Source organism: Emydura macquarii, unplaced genomic scaffold (assembly GCF_026122565.2).
Source record: "Emydura macquarii macquarii isolate MOO-44397 ecotype Brisbane River unplaced genomic scaffold, CSIRO-AGI_Emac_v2 contig_2473, whole genome shotgun sequence".
Taxonomy (NCBI): Eukaryota; Metazoa; Chordata; order Testudines; family Chelidae; genus Emydura; species Emydura macquarii.
Genome location: NW_027132610.1, coordinates 8,966,200 through 8,982,716, shown reverse-complemented (window position 1 = coordinate 8,982,716; position 16,517 = coordinate 8,966,200). Strand labels below are relative to the sequence as shown.

Here is a 16,517-nt window from a genome sequence, read left to right as displayed (position 1 = left end):
CAAGTCCTCACACCATTCGCAGCCCCATGGCTGCCCATTGTACCAGCCGCACAAGCTCTCTGGCTGGGGCCCCTGGGCAACTCTCCCCACTTGGAGGTTGCCCGGGACTTCAGTGGTGTCCAGCCCAACAGATGGGGATGGGGCAGGGGCGGGCACCCTCTGGCCTGGGGTTATATCGGGGGGGATTCAATTGCTCACCCCCCCCTTGCTTTGGTGGCATGCCCTAGGCTGCCCCCCACCCCGTTTCCTTCTCTATACTTTCCCTCCCTCTGGCTCTTGGGGCCGCCTTAATCTGTCCTCACTCCGTTCTTGTTGTCTAGGGGTTTCTTTCGTGTTCGGGCCTCCTGCCCCAGGGGTTCCTGACCCCTCCCTAGGGAAATTCCCTGGGTTTCCCCCAGTGGGTGCTCTATTCCCACCCCTTTCCTTTTCGGGAGGGCTGCAAGTCCATGCCCACCACCACTGGGTAGGGCAGTCCCTCCACTACCGCTACTCGTTTCCATTGAAACCGGCCCCAGACCTCCAGTGGCACCTGGGCCAATGCGTACTACCTTGTGTCCCTGTGGATGCAGTCCACATTCAGCCCCACCCTTGGGATCCTCCATTTCAGCTTCACCATCCCCCTCCGGACCAGGGTGTGGGTGGAAGCCATGTCCACCAAGCCCTTTCGGGACTTTCGCCCCACCCTCACAGGTATGACGGACACATTTCTTGCCACCCTCCTCCCAATCACTTAGCCCTTTCTCCAAGAAAATGGTGACACTGAAGCCTGAGACTATTCATGTGAGCGAATGCTGCAGCACTGAGCCTTTGCTACACACAAAATATGCCTGGAGGGCATAACCCTGAGCCTTCTGAAGTCATTGGGAGTTTTTTATTGACTTCGCTGAGTCTAGGGTTTGGCCCCAAATGATTTAGAATCCCCTGATAGGTTTTGACTTTTCCTTTGAGAGCAAATAAAAATCTACTCACAAACAAAACCACCCCCAATAAAAAGAACCCTTTAATTTAAATGGCACTTTGTATTTCCACTCTTTGAAAAAACTACCAGGCGCAATTACCCTTGAGCATCACAGTGCCAGCACTTCACTGTTAACAGCTGCTTCCTACTTACACTCATCACTGGCAGGTGCAGACAAATGAACATTGAAACAGATGCTGTGGAATGAACTAGACCGAGCACAGAAGTAGAAACCCTGCGCGAGGCAATGTTTATTTTAAGTGAAAAATGCAGGATACAAAAATCAATACTGAAAGGGAAACAACAATGACATTCAGAATAAAAGAATCTTAACTGGGTCCAACACAAAGACTGACACAACAGTAGAGGAAACAGTCCCATAAAATCCATCATACAATCGTTCACTAGTTTGAATACACTTGGTTGAGAGCGCTCCCGACTCCGGTGGTTTTATGGCAATGTTTGGTGTTTCTCTCAAAGCCCCAGCTCCTGGACTCAAGTAATTATTTGAGAACCTCAGCGTTCATTTTTTTTTTTTTAAAGAAAAAGTAAGTTTCAAAGCCTTCTTGGTTGTGGAGAAAAGCTTGAAAATATGACCTGCGCACCCTAAATGCTCAGAAACCAGAAGGCAAAGAACCCAAATGTTGTTTTGGTTTTTTTTAGGGAAAAAAAAAATCATGATTGAGAAGCCAATTTCATGATTTTTAGGCATGACTCATGATTGGTGAACATTGGGGTTGGTTACACTGTGTCTACTAGAATTTAGGACAGTATTCGTATGTATTAAGGAATCTAACAATTCTTAGACATGAAGAGAATACAAATCATATTTCCTTTCAGTGAATATCTGTTTTAAAACTGAATTGCTCTTTTTCTCCTTAAATCCATCTAAGTACTACTAATACTCCTGGGCCTAATCCTGCACGATGCGTACACCCAGATCCACAAAGGTATTTAGCCTCCTCACTTCCATTGTTGTCAATGGCTACGGACATTGATTTCAATGGAAGTTAAGAGTCTAAAACACGTTTGAGGATAAGGGCCTAAATGCCTGTAACTTGGATTGATGTCCATGGGAGTTGAGGGCGCTTGGTGTCTTACAGGATCAGGCCCCTTAATATGTGTTCAGCGGTATAACACTAGAACGATACATGTATAGACAATTACTCTACCCACCTCGGGACAAGTACTGATTTTTACACTGTTACCTTTAGGTGCTTCTCCTTACCCAGGGGTCCAAATAGATGAGGACTTCTGCAGCAGATTAAAAGAAGGCACAAGAATGCGGGCTCCAGAATATGCAACATCAGAAATGTGAGTTTACTTTTCCTATATAAGCTAAGCATTTCACATGCATCTCAACTGTCAGTCTGCTTTGGAGCCTGGGAGATATTTGAGTCCAAAATAATTCACCTGGGTCACAAACAAAACACTCTCATTTTTTTAGTGGTTGTTAGCCTGTTCTAGGGTGTCTTCCCCAGCAGGGCTTCTCCAGATTTTTCACTGTCTGATGATACTTGCACTATTGTTCAAATGATTTAACATGGATCAAAACCCTTAGCACAGCCTTTCCTAAGATGGCTCTCAGCCTTGAGTCCAAACTCTACAAGGGCTCATCAGCGGATTTGTGTATCGTCTGAAGGAAGAATATGAAGTTGCAAGGAAAGGCCAGGTCAGCATCATTCAGCACATCTTTTTTGGACAAGCCTAAGTCACAATTTTAAGAGACAAATAAGTGGAAGTTCAGTGGGTTCTTAGATACTTTACAAGGCTGTACCCGAAGAATAACTGGGAGGAAGAAGATTATTCATTTTCATCCAAGTTTGAAAATTATTAACGTCTGCTTGACAAGCACCATACGAATGCAAAATATTATCGTTCTATTAACTTGGGCCATAACAGTTCAAGCAACCCCCCAATTATTTTGCTGAAGTTATCTCAACCCTTTTCTGGAGACCACCTCAAACGGTAAGGGAAGGTGAAAGGCTGGTTCAGTCTCTGGGTCTTTTTTAGTCCTTGACCTCTCTGTTTGAGGTTTTCAACAGTTATGCCAACTGTGCAGACAACGATCCATTAGGAATTGGACTAAAAGTGCTAACTCATTTTACATAGGCCACCAAATTGGTCATCAAATTATAGCAGCTTTCAGTCTCTAACTCTCTGGGTGGATGACCTAGAGATGAAAAGCTCCATACCCTATTACTAATCCCCTGAGCCTTTCAGAATCCTCATTTCATCTCAGATAAAGATAAGAAGTGATTTCAATAGATACAACCATTGAAATTTAGACAATAAAGTCCTGTCAGAGCACTTGGCCTATGCAATCTTTAAAACAAATGTTCTGCATTTGTATCAGATGAATGAATGTTACAATAGGTTCACAACATACTGGGTTGGGTTTTTTGTTTTTTGTTTTTTTTTAACTTTGACTGTGTCAGTTCTGGATGAAATCACAGTAATCAGAATCCACTTTCATTCTGCACATTTGGGAAAAAGTACAAACATCACATGTCTTGTGTCTCCCTCTGGAAAATCAACTCAAATGAAGGCTTTTATGGTGCCTTGTCCACATGCCACTGACTGAAGTCATCAGCAGGACTTTAAATAGCAACACTTACAAAAAATGGCAGCCCTGCAGCTACACACCAGACTTAATCACCTCTGGAAGTTGAACCTAGTGGCTAATTTTATTATCCTACTGACACTTAAGAATTTTTTTGTTGTTTCAAATATTTTATTGCAGGAAGGAAAACTAAACTTGACCAATACAAGGAAGTGAGACATTCATTTGTCTACTTATAGTGCCTTCCATTAGAATTACCAGATAACAAATGCTCAATACTATGGTTTAAAGCTGTGCTAGGAATAAAAAAAATATTTTAGGAGCTGTTAGTTAAATTATCCTCTGATTGCAACCTTCTTAGGTTGCTTTTTGAGACATGTCAGTGCCCCCCAAGGAGGATTCTTTTTCTGAAGATTTGCTCTTTTCTTTTCAATAACAGTCCCTGGTAATGCTTGAGATCTTCCTTGTTTAAATGCATAAATCCTTCTTGCTTTTACAGATTAATACATTATGAAGAACAATAATTAAATCCAGTGACATGACACTACCATAAAAAACCTGGAGCTGTTTGATATGCCCCAGTGAGAAACATATCGTACGCTACCACAAAATGTGCTCAATTTGTTTTTATTGTCTCAGCTATCAGATCATGTTGGACTGTTGGCATGGGAATCCCAATGAAAGACCAAGATTTTCTAAACTGGTGGAAAGGTTAGGGGACCTGCTTCAAGCAAATGTGCAACAGGTACAGAAACAAATGGCATCAATATATTACTAGCTATATCCTGGACTGTATTTTAATTTAATGTATTTTTGTGCATTTAGGATGGCAAAGACTATATCCCTCTGAATACTATATTTACAGCAGATTGCAGATTTGCATACTCAAATCCCACCTCAGCCAACTCTAATTTGAGTGAAGATATTTCAGTTCCAAAATCAAACTCTGAAAGCACTGAAAATATTGGGTAAGATAAGAAATATCAAGAGATTGACTTTACATTGACTATGTAGAGGAAACTTCTCAGGCATGGTTTGGATTAGGATGAGAAAACAATTAAGAATCATCCTGAACTTTCGATCATCTCCATGATCTGATTGAAAACTGAAGTTTTTTTTTTTAAATAAGATCACCCTTAATTGCGCTTTTCCTCCCTGCATTCCAAAATGGCATCTGTCCTTCCCTTCCTCCCTGTGAATCTCCCACTACCTCTGTATAATCCTCCAGTAGATGCCCCCATTACATTCCTTCCCTATACCACCTGCCACTGATTTGAAATTCTGCATGCTCTGGAGCATGCAGTGCATTCTGGGATAGATAGCCCCACATTATCAGTTGTGGATGAGGCCCAGCAGAGGCTGCTAGACCTTCTAATCTCGGTAACGAAATCTTCAAAGCTAAGGGAGTGATATAGGGGCAAGGACCTACAGAGAGGTACCTACTGGTAGACTATGGGGAAGGAAGAGAAGATAAAAGAGGGAAAAGGGGGAACCTTCTGACAGGCCCATCAAATCACAAGTTAATATGAGTGTCTACATAGTGGGTTTCATGTGGCTAATTTTAGCCGTCAAACAAGTTAATACCATTTTAAATATTAAAATGAAAGAACAGTCCCTGTTTATGGTTTTTATGCACAATTCATTTTATTATGGAATTGCTGAGGTTTCACTAAAATTAACTGTTGATGATCTCTTTTTTCTGCTTGTTGTTGACTAGATACATAAATACCTTCAAAATGAAGCCATCCCAGAGGGTAAATACATTTGAAGAGCTTTCACCCAAGGATACCTTTGTATCTGATGTAAGTGATACTCAGCCCAAGGACAATGGACAGCTTATTCTTTATTCATTTATTTACATTTAATTTTTTTTAAAAAAGCAGCATTTAGTTTGTGTGACTGTGCAGTGCAGCATTATCTGCTCTTAGACATTAGGTTGTTTATAAACAATATTGTAATAACGGGCAAAGAGCTGAAGAAAGCAAAATGGAGGACATCAAGGGTTGGCCAGTGTGGACACAGAGTTCCATAACATGGCCTGCAAAACATCTCCTCCTTTGACATGAAGGTGTAGTCCACAGAGCCTAGAGAATCTGGCATCCTACAAATCTGGCATTCATCTGAGCAGCCAGACAATGCAGCCTGAGATTTCTAGTTTGCAGTTCTGTATCAGTAAAGAAGAGAGAAACTGAATTCTGCTCCATTTTAGGCAAGTTTGCTAAAATCCTGGTTAGCTGGCAATGTGTCCCTCTATGGGGCAAAGTTTGCCTCCCCCTCGTCCTCAAATTATTAGGCCTTGTAGAGTTAGAATCATAGAATCATAGAATATTAGAGTTGGAAGGGACCTCAGGAGGTCATCTAGTCCAACCCCCTGCTCAAAGCAGGACTAACCTCTGCTATATCATCCCAACCAGGGCTTTGTCAAGCCGCAGCTTAAAAACCTCTAAGGATGGAGATTCCACCACCTCCCTAGGTAACCCATTCCAGTGCTTCACCACCCTCCTAGTAAAAAACTTTTTCCTAATGTCCAACCTAGACCTCCCTCCCTGCAACTTGAGACCGTTGCTCCTTGTTCTGTCATCTGCCACCACCGAGAACAGCCTAGCCCCATCCTCCCTAGAACCCCCTTTCAGGTAGTTAAAGGCCGCTATCAAATCCCCCCTCACTCTTCTCTTTTGCAGACTAAACAAGCCCAGTTCCCTCAGCCTCTCCTCATAAGTCCTGTGCTCCAGCCCCCTAATCATTTTTGTTGCCCTCCGCTGGACTCTCTCCAACTTGTCCACATCCTTTTTGTATTGGGGGGCCCAAAACTGGACACAATATTCTAAATGCGGCCTCACCAATGCCGAATAGAGGGGAATAATCTTGTAGAGAGTTGTAGAGAGGGAGATGGGAGGTGGGGGCAAGGTGAATGAACGGGTCTGATATGAATCAAACCAAACCTTTGGAAAGTTATGGGGAAGGACTGATTTTCAGTTCCACACTCAGGTGTGTCATATCAGTTTCCCCATTCCTGCTGCTGCTGTCCCATAGGCTGTCCGCACGGGTGGCTAACCAAACAAACCATGTTGGATTGCTGTTTTAGAACAGATCTTGACATTTCATAGGTGGTTTTTGTTTAAAAAGTTGCAGCCGTGTTAGTTTCATGTGTTCGTTATACCCACACAATGGGGACTCATTTTCAAAAGTAACAGGCACGTTGGAGCCCCGGTCTCATGGAAAATCAACACCTACGTTGCTTTTGAAAATCTGACCCAATAAGAATGTGAGTCTTTTAAAAAATAACTTTTTGTTCAATGCCTAATTTTTTAAAATTATTTTTCAGGATTATCAGGCAGACAGTGGGATGGTGCTGGCTTCAGAAGAACTTAAATGCTTTACTTGGACGGAGAGCAAACAAAAGCAAATGCTTTTTGGGTCAGTTTCATGCCTCTTTCTTGTCCTTTATTTAAAAAAAAAAAAAAAAAATCAAAGAGGGCCTTGCGTGTTTTTGTGCTGAATCACACTGTCTGACAGTCTCTGTAAATCATTTTGTTGGTGATCGTACTTTGTGACTGCTTTATTTATTCAGTATCTGTAACCAGACCATCCAGGCACATGACAGTAAATTTAAATCAAACAAGTTTCAAAAGTTACCTAGATGCTTTGTCACTGCCCTTTATCTCCTCCTGTACTAATTTGACACCTGATTGACCAGGTGATCCAGGTCACTAATCTAGACTGGGGCAGATGGCTGCAGAAAACAAGCTCCAAATATGAGGGCCTTTTGCTGAGAATGACTTGCTGCTGGTCCTGGAAGTTCTCAGGAGACACCAAATGCACCCAGCAGATATTCATCTAACAATGCTTGTTTTTGCCCTTCTCTTACATGAATCAGCTAAGTATAACCCATTTAAGAGCCATCGGCTCAGGATCCTCAAGTGGCAACTTTACAATAGATGGATGTGAGGGCCTCATTTCTCTTCCTGCTTTTAAGCACTTTAATCTATTGCCTACCTTCCTCTGTCTAATTCCTGACAGCTGCCTGAGAAGGGAACCAGGGCTGTCCTATTAAATGTACTGTATTAACATGATCTAACTGTAGGTGGGGAATGTTTATTTTCTCAGCTACAGTGGTTCCTCTGTTCCAGGGCCATTATGAGACTGAAAACCTGGGAATTGAAACTGATCTGAGACTAAGGCCAGCTCACAGTTCAGAGGCTGCCTTGATCAGAGGGATCATTTATCTTACGCTGGCAATAAGTTACAGCCATCATTCCATCTTGATTGTGCTGGATTTGTCACACTGAAGACAGTGGGATGGGGGATATGATGAAGTTCTTGGACAAGATCTAAAATGATTTGCTTATAGGAACAGTTCAGTGACTAGCTACACTATTTTAGCTGAATGTGTACAAGATCTCTCTGTGTGTGTACATATACACAAAGAACACCTGATGCTATAGTAGAAAGGTTCTATTGGCAAGAGATTGAAATGGAAGAATTACTCATGTGTGCTAAAGGCAAGCCATAAATGCCAATTCTATGCAGGTCATAGAATCATAGAGCCACAGGGTTAGAAGGTCAGTCTAACCCCCTGCCAGGATGTAGGAGTTGTTGCATCTAAACCATCCAAGACAGATGGCTATCCAGCCTCTTTTTGAAAACCTCCAGTGCAGGAGATTCCACAACCTCCTGAGGCAGTTTGTTCCATTGTCCTACTGTTCTTACAGTTAGGAACTTTTCCTGAGATTTAATCTAAATCTGCTAGGCTGTAGTTTGAACCCTCTTGCCTCTTGTCCTGCCTTCTGTGGCAGGAGAACAATTTTTCTCCATTTTTTGTAAGTAAGTGCTGATAAAAATGTTTATGATGCACCCATCGCTCAGACGTTCTGCCAATGGACACGTGTTGCAGATTTTCTTTTTTAATTTTTTAAAGCACTCATTTTGAGACAATGTCTTGTATCCTTTCAATTGAAAAGCCATGTGTAACAATATATATGGACTGTACAGAAGTCAGTAGAACAAAACAGCTCTAAAAATGACCTAACATAGCTTTTCTCTAAACCAACATGACATTTTTTAAAGTCTCATCTCTTGTGACATTCCAGGGCTAAAAGCACGTGCTACCTGTCTCAGTGAAGCCTAGCAATCTCCCTTCTTTAATGGCATAATGCTCTTGTTTCTAAGACTGATTGGTGCAAGGCAGCATATTGTTCTTCAGGACAGTGTCCTTTTGCAAAGAAGTTTCAGTTAGGGAAGCGAAGAGAATACCTGGGTGGCAAAGCGATTTTTCTTTAAGAAATGGTGGCTGTTAGGAGAATGTGAGACTAAGTCCTCAAGGGCACTAGATTAGCAGAGAACAGATGAGGTGATCAAAACTGAATAAAAGCAACTTGTAACAGTATTATGCTGGCAGGTGTTAGTGGCTGTCATCAAGCAAGTTTTTGAAATATAAACAGTCACAGACCTGATGAAAGCTGATAGATGTGCTAAACCCCTTTCCTTCAAGCTACGTGGAAGGAGCAATTAAATGCCACTTTATGTAGTGATAACTGGAAACAATAGAAGGCTGCTACCCAAGGCACTGGGCCACATAGTGAAGCCCAAGCAGGGCAAGCCATGTGGTCTGTGAGATTTCCCTCAGACTGGTGGTAAATACATGAGTGAGGGGATTGTTTGCAGGCTGTACCTCAGAGGCAGAAGGGGGGGGGGGGGGGGCGGGAAGCCAGCAGACTGCCAGAAGTGGTCAAAACCATAGCCCTGAGAAGGAGCAGAGAGACAGCAATCCATAGATATGGAACTTATTGTAGGGGGCAGACTTGGAAATAGCAAGCAAGGAAAGTGCCTGTTTGTTTCCTACTTCGTCCAGGAAATAGGACTTTGTGTGCGGTCTTTGTAAATAAATAAGTTACATTAAAGAAATACTTGATTCCCATCATCAATTTTTCCTCCTAACAGATACAACCCTGCAAGGCCTCAAGTATTGGCTAACCACACAGGTCAAAAGGGGAAACTAGTGTCACACTGCAATGGTCTCACATCTGTGTTATGAGTCTGTTCATTTTAAGTGCAGTAAAAGAAAAAAAATTGAGTAAGATATAGGAAAAAAAAAGTTTGATTTAGGACTTCCAAGGAAGCATGGTCATTTAGATCACAAGACTACCACCAGCTTCATAGAAAGAAGCATCCTTAAGAGCTTGGAAGTTTTCCATTTGCAACCCTTTAATAGAAATCGACTAGCTCTCAAGTCCAGAGCAAGCTAAAACTCCAAGCTAGAGAAAGCTGCTCCCCTAAAGCACATTTCCAAGCTAAAATAAGCTTTGGCCTGCATTCGATGCCTAAATTGGAATAACTGCCTCAGAACTATAAGAGAGACCTTTACCTAAATTAACCCCCCAAAACTAGAATGTCCCTCAGAACCAAAACAGGCCCCTCCCTAAGCAAAGATCCTAGCACAAACCCAACTACTTGGAATAGGGAAAATATTTCCTCCTTAGACTGAACTCCTACAGTAACTGCCTTACCTCTGGAAGAAGATTTATAGTTCCATAGCCCCACCCCCCTAATAAGTTCTGGCCAATTAGCCCCTTTCACCTGTTTCAAATGGTGTCTGAGTGCAAACAGCAAACATGAGGGTCTTGTCTTTTTCTAGGAGGATTTTGTGAATACTTTGTTCTAAGGTTAGAGTACCTAGGTCTTTATTGTGTAAAGGTAATTTGTTTGGGGAAGTTAGTCTTGGCAGGGGTTTGTTTCAGTTTTTAAGGTGTTATTTTAGTTCAGGCATTTAATGTAACTCTGAGATGTATGTTACCAAGTCTTATGATTTTTATGGTATATCTTGTAATACTTAATGTTTTTTCCCTGACTTCCTAGACACTGAGTCATACTAGAAGCTTGGCTTTCATTTTTTTAAAAAAGAGTTAATGACCCTTATGGTTGTAGGAGGGGAAAAAACTTGAAAAGATGAACCATAAGGCTGTAAAAGCCAGGCAGGGACTAAAAGACCCTCCTCTAGAAGTTTAGGGGTATTAGGTAGTGGGGAAGTCTATAGCACCCTGGGAACATGTCCTTTAGAAAGTGTATGTCCTGTGTGTCAAAGTGCAATAATTTGTAGAAGCCAACAGCAGCTGTTGCCCCTCAGCTTCCCACATAAGAAATGCCTTGTGCCACACACACAGGTTTTGGTGCTTAATTTTTTCTTTCAAAGATTTTCTTGCCCAAATACAAATTTAAAAGTCTCCTGAAGGCTTTAACGTATCCCTGGAGGTTTCTTTCTTGGGACTCCAGTGTGGTAGCTGGAAGGGGGAAATTCATGACTACTTAGACACTTACTCTTTTACTTCTTGAAATAATTCTTCTGAGCACTGACCTTTTAAAATAAGGTTACTGGAGTGTAAGGACGTAAAATAAGGCAAAAACTACCTTCCTGGGGATTAGATGGCTCAGTGTCTTACCCTTATCATGAGAAGGGTATCCCATCAAATACTGCCCAGGTGAAGAGTGATGCAGTGTTATCTCAGGGCTACAGGATGGCTTCCATGCAGGGCTAGTCCCATGTATTTTGATGTTGGGTGTGTGTGTGTGCGCACAAGTTCCCTCTTATGCGCAACCCCAGTCAGGCCCTACCACACAGTGCTCACCAGGAAGGAATGGGCTGGTTTCCTTCCATGTTGTCTTCTTCAATTCTCTCATATTCATCTTACACACCTTCTTTTCATGCTTGGAAAATGACACTGCTCTGTTTTACAGTGTGAAAGCTGCCAGCAGGAGCAAGGAGTCTGTTCTTTCTGGAATGACCAGGCCAAGTTTCTGCAGTTCCAGTTGTGGCCACCTCAATGAAGCTAGTTGGAGATTTACTTATGGTAATGCAGTGATGGAAAAAATGAGGGTGTGCTGCTCTCCTCCTCCTGATTATACTTCACTGGTATTTTATTCCCCCTCACCTGTTTAAGAAGTTCTGTGTGAAAATTCAGATGTGTATTTTAACCTGAACCAGCTTTTCCTAAACACTGTCAGTTTAAAATCTTCTACCTGAACCAGCTGCTGTATGTGTGATCTTAAAAGCCTTCTCTCCGCCTGTCTGCCCCCGGCCAGGCACTGACTAAACTCAGCTGACCTGCTTTTCTGCAGACTGCACCCTGTGTGTGTGTGTGTGTGTGTGTGTGTGTTTAAAAGGAAGTAGGGCACCAGTGCAAAGGGCCTAGCTTTCTCAAGTACTGAATCTCTGTAGCACTCCCAAAAGTTAGTGTGCGCTATGGGTGCTCTGTACCTTAGAAAACTGGGGTCCTAAAATCTTCATGTAGAAGACCCCAGTTGAGTTTCTGGTCCCTGGCAAGGGATGGCAGTCCCACAGAAGATGCATGCCCTGCCCCACAGCACAGGTGGCATCCTGTCACGTAACATCATCCAGTCTCCATTCAGATTCAGTAACAGCTGTGAGATCTGAAAACAAGAATACAGTTCCACACTCCTGAGGCAAAAAGATAAGGGCAGCACTGTACCTTTAATGCCAAGGGGGTCAATGGTGGGCAAGAAACTGGGTGGAATTGTCAAGGTTATTCTGCAAGGCACATTGGAATCTGGGCCCAGTGGTCTGAGAGGAGCCAAGTGGGGAAAAGAAATCTACCCGTGTGTGATTGGGAGTGGGAGATAAATCCCTGGGAGGAAGGGCCCCACTTCCTGGAGTTCAGGATGTAGAATCTCTGCTTATGGGAGTTTGAGGGAGGATTAATGCTTTGAGGACCATGAAATTCTGGTGGATCAGGGCCTAGTTTTAATCCCTTCTTAGACCATAAGAGATCTGGAGGCCTCCCTGGCACCAGGCATTTCTACACACACTGAAAAATGCAGTTGTGAAGTCTACATAGAACTGAAAAATCCAGGACTGAATAAATTACAGATGAATTAAAAGCATATCAAACTTGATGGGACACTAGTTCAAGCAAATCTTCTAGAAGGTGGCACTTTGTCTGTACAAGAACGTGAACTGGAAATTATTTTAACTAGAGATGTTCAAGTCAAGTTTTGTTTACAATACCTACTAAACCTTCTAACATTCTGTACTGATTGTTAGTTATGGGAATCAGTCAGTAATACTCCAAAATGGCCAGTAAGGGCTGCATATTGCTAAAATGAATAAATGATTCTTAGATGCCTTGGAAGGGTTCCTAATTAACTCACCAAATAATCCTCTGGAATGCTACAGTGAGTCTTCTGTACATTCATGGTTGAATTTCAAATGTACTTAACAATATTGGGGTAAAGCAGCAGAAGTATTTATTAGCAATTTGCCTTGGACACTATGTATATTGACTCAGAGGAGAAACAGATGTTCTTAGTTTTAAAAGCTGTGAAGATGCACTATCCCCCTTCACCTTTGTATTCAATATTCATGTAAAAAAGGCCTTAGATAAATCTTAACCTATTAAAGGTTGGAAGAGGGAGAAAATCCCCTTCCCCAATATAAGAGGAAAAATAGCCATGTACAGATCCTAGAGTGAGCTGTATGTACTATGCTACTGTAAGAATGCTCTGGATATGCATCCATCCTAAACCTTCATTATCAGGGGACTATTAATTCTATGACCCCTTTGCTTGGTCTCTTGCTGGTGGAGCAGAATTGGTCTTGATCCATACCTATGAGAGAGCCACAAAATGTTCCCCCTTTCGATCCAGCCAAAATACTTATTCAGGGATAGTGCATCTCTAGAGGAGTGTGTTGCACACTGTAAATTTATAAATATGCTTTTTGTGCATAAATATTTAAGAGAACTGTAATATTAAGATTACTTTTATATGAACTTTACTAAACTTCTTTGGCTGTGAGTAACTCATGCTTACATCTTGCATTTTATATAAAAAGACAAATGTATTTTAACTGCTAAAATCACATAATAAATGACTTCTTAATTTTGCTTGGTTAATTAACTGAATACATGGGTCAGAAGCTTCTTGGAAAAGACTTTTCGTGCCATTAGGCACAACTTCTACAGCTCTATGGAGATCGTGCCCCAGGTTTGCCAGGAGCTGAGTGGTCAAAGGGGAAGACAATGAACTCTTTCAGGCACTTACTAGCTCATTTTCAAAAATCAGCTGGAGGGTGATGGACACCCGTATTGTTCCCATTATTTGTTTGAATAAAGTGAAATGCAGTAAATACAGTGACTCTCCATGATTACCTATCCCCAACTACAGACCCTGTGGTGTTCTCTGCTTATAGAAGGATGGCAAGCGCTCTTTTTTCCTCCCCTCCCACAAATCTGTGCAATCCCCTTGCCTGTGGGGAAGGGCTAGTGGGAGGGGGCACTTGTCAGAGCATTGTTCCTTGACTCCAGGTATCAGGTTAATGCTGACCTAACCTCACCAGTTGTGTGGTGGCTGGGGCAGGCATTGCAGGCCTAGAATTACTTTTTACAAGAATCTGGAAGACATGAAGATGAACAAAATGGCATCCTCCACCCAGCTTGCATGCATTGTGTCAGGCCACACCTTGCGTGCCCCTCTAGAATAGCCTGCCTGACAAAACCTCATGGCCACTGCTTCTGCCTCTGTCCACTCTGTAGTGAACTCGTGCTGGAAATGGAGGGGTGGCTAGGCAGCAGACAGTGGGAGGCCATGGCAGCATGGCACACCCACCATGCTGCGACATGGTCTGAGAAGCTGTGCTCTAGGCACACAGCAGAGCTAGAGCGCCATAGTGCCCTCTCTGTGCCTCTATTGGCTTCAGGTAGATCTTATCCTCACTGCTCCTGACTGTCTACTGTGAGGTTTCTCTACTTTGAGCTAGAGCACAGATTCACTGAGAGATATGTAGGGAGGAAATTGGCAGATTTGTTCACCAGACGAGATTGAACGGAGAGGTAACCAACAGCAATTGTTGCTTTAGGCTCAAGTTCACCTGACTACATTTAAATACTTGATGCTGGGTGATTATTACTGTGCTTGATATTAGGTCTTGTACTTTTCTTAGTTAAACTTAGAGACCATTGGATCCAGATTGCTGTGGGGCAGAGAACTTTTAGCCAGTGGGTTCTCACATTCACTAGCCTGGCTGGATGCTGTGAATAAATACCACCTGTACTTGCATCATTGGTCCCCTTTATTTTGTATCTCGATGCTCTACTCCAGATAAAACTGGAAGGAAGGCAGCTATGGGGCCAGTGCTGAAATCACATTCAGAATATGGTTGACATACAGTGTTCTAACATCATCATGATGGGAATGGAAGCAAAAGTGACTTTCTTCTCTATGATGGCATGGAATCATAGAAATGGAGGGCAGGGAAGGAAAATGAAGTAATCTAGTTTATCCACCCCTGCTGACGTAGGACCACGTCCACCTAGATTAGCCCTAAAAAGTGTTTGGACATTTTTAACAGGTTAGACAATGAGAAGGATTCCACAATCTCCTTTGGTAACCTAGTCTAGTACAGATTAACAAGTTTTGCTAATATCTAACGAAAATCTCCCTTGTTGCAGCTTAAGCTCATTACTTCTTGTCCAACCTTCAGTGGACATGATGAATTGATCACCATCCTCTTTATAACTCCTCTTACCATTTGCAAACAATCACATCCCCTCTCAGGCTTCTCTTCTCAAGACTAAAGATGTCCAGGTTTTTCTAAATCTTTTATCTTTTTTGTTGCTCTCTGATGGACTCTCTCCAATTTGTCCCTATTTTAAAGTGTGGTGCTCAAAACTGGACACTACTCCAGTGGAGGCCCCATCAGTGTATGTCTCAAATCCAGATCATTGGACCAGTTCTAAATGGTAGAGTGTTCGATAAAGCCAGATTATCTGCACAATAGAGTGTCGCTTAGTATGGAGAGTCTCATCACTTGAGGAGGGTCCAAATCTATGTTCTGGAAGTGACTGCTCAGACCTAGACTGGATTGATCGCTAATAAGGCAGTGCAGTCATATAAAGAAGGGAGAAGGACAAAAGCAAGGTCTTATCACTGGCTGATAGCCAGCAAGAGAACTGTTTTTTCTTGAGGTTTGCGTTATAAGATACAGTGATGCCTCTCGTGGACAATAAAACATGAGACTACAGCTGGTAGATAGTGCTGGGAAGAATCCCTCAACTTATTAAATCCCTTGCTCAAAACACTCTGCTGGGGGTTGGTTACTCTTGCACAGTAGTTCCCAACCTTTTTGGCCTGAGGGCCACAGATATTTTTACAACCCTGAAGGGCCACCAGGCTCTGCTAGCAGCCCTCCCCCCCTGCACGCACACACACACACTGCAACCAGACGGAAGGAATTCAGCAAGGAGGCTGCCTCCTCCTTTGCTGATCTCCCATCCCTCTGGCTGCAGCAGACACACCATCCCATAGCCCCGTGTGCTCCGCCTGGGTCCCTAGAAAACGGGTCCCTTCTGCAGCCAGGGGGACAGGAGATCAGTGCTCCCTTCCCTCTGGCTCCCGAAGGGACTAAAATAATAGTGCAGAAGGGAGGTTGGAGGGCAGGGGAGATGTAAGTAACAGCTGCCTAAGAACTGGCCATTGCCCATGATTCAGCTTTAGATGAGAGGTCTTGTTTGATCTTTCATCGCTTCTGGATGGTTAAGCAACTGCAATGGGCAAGGATCTTTTTTTCTTCTTCATCTGCACTTGCCAGGCAGGTAGCGATTGCTGTTTGAATTTGTAGTGATCCCAGCCAACTATAAACATCTTTACACATTACCCTTCAAAATACCCACATTTCAGCTGATGCAGCATGCAGGTGCCAGCATACTAGGAAGAATTCTAACACAAAGCATCTTACCCCTCCCCTCCACCAAAGGCAAGGAGGTTCAGTTCATTTCAAGCAAGTCAGTGAGGGGCTGATGCTGGTCTCTGGCCATTGAGATCAAATAAAGCTTGGACCCACTCGATTCTGTGAAAATCTGGAGGAGGAGTAAGTCACAACAATTAAGCCAACAGGTGCAGACCAACACTGAACTACCACCTCTAGTGGCAAAAGTGGAAAAGCAGGTGTTTTTTTGGCAAGTCCATCCAAATGGTCACACATTGATG

General features: G+C 42.8%; 1 protein-coding gene across 1 annotated transcript in view; it reads left to right on the top strand.

Moving 5' to 3' along the window:
* Positions 1-13,649, top strand: part of FLT1 (fms related receptor tyrosine kinase 1) — a 132,419-nt gene extending 118,770 nt beyond the window's left edge. The window contains exons 25-30 of the mRNA XM_067562924.1: positions 2,173-2,272; positions 4,161-4,266; positions 4,347-4,489; positions 5,239-5,323; positions 6,847-6,938; positions 11,253-13,649. Of these exons, the coding sequence (XP_067419025.1) occupies positions 2,173-2,272; positions 4,161-4,266; positions 4,347-4,489; positions 5,239-5,323; positions 6,847-6,938; positions 11,253-11,454 (728 nt within the window). The 3' untranslated portion in view covers positions 11,455-13,649. The remainder of the gene's footprint in view (positions 1-2,172; positions 2,273-4,160; positions 4,267-4,346; positions 4,490-5,238; positions 5,324-6,846; positions 6,939-11,252) is intronic.
* Positions 13,650-16,517: the final 2,868 nt, after the last annotated feature.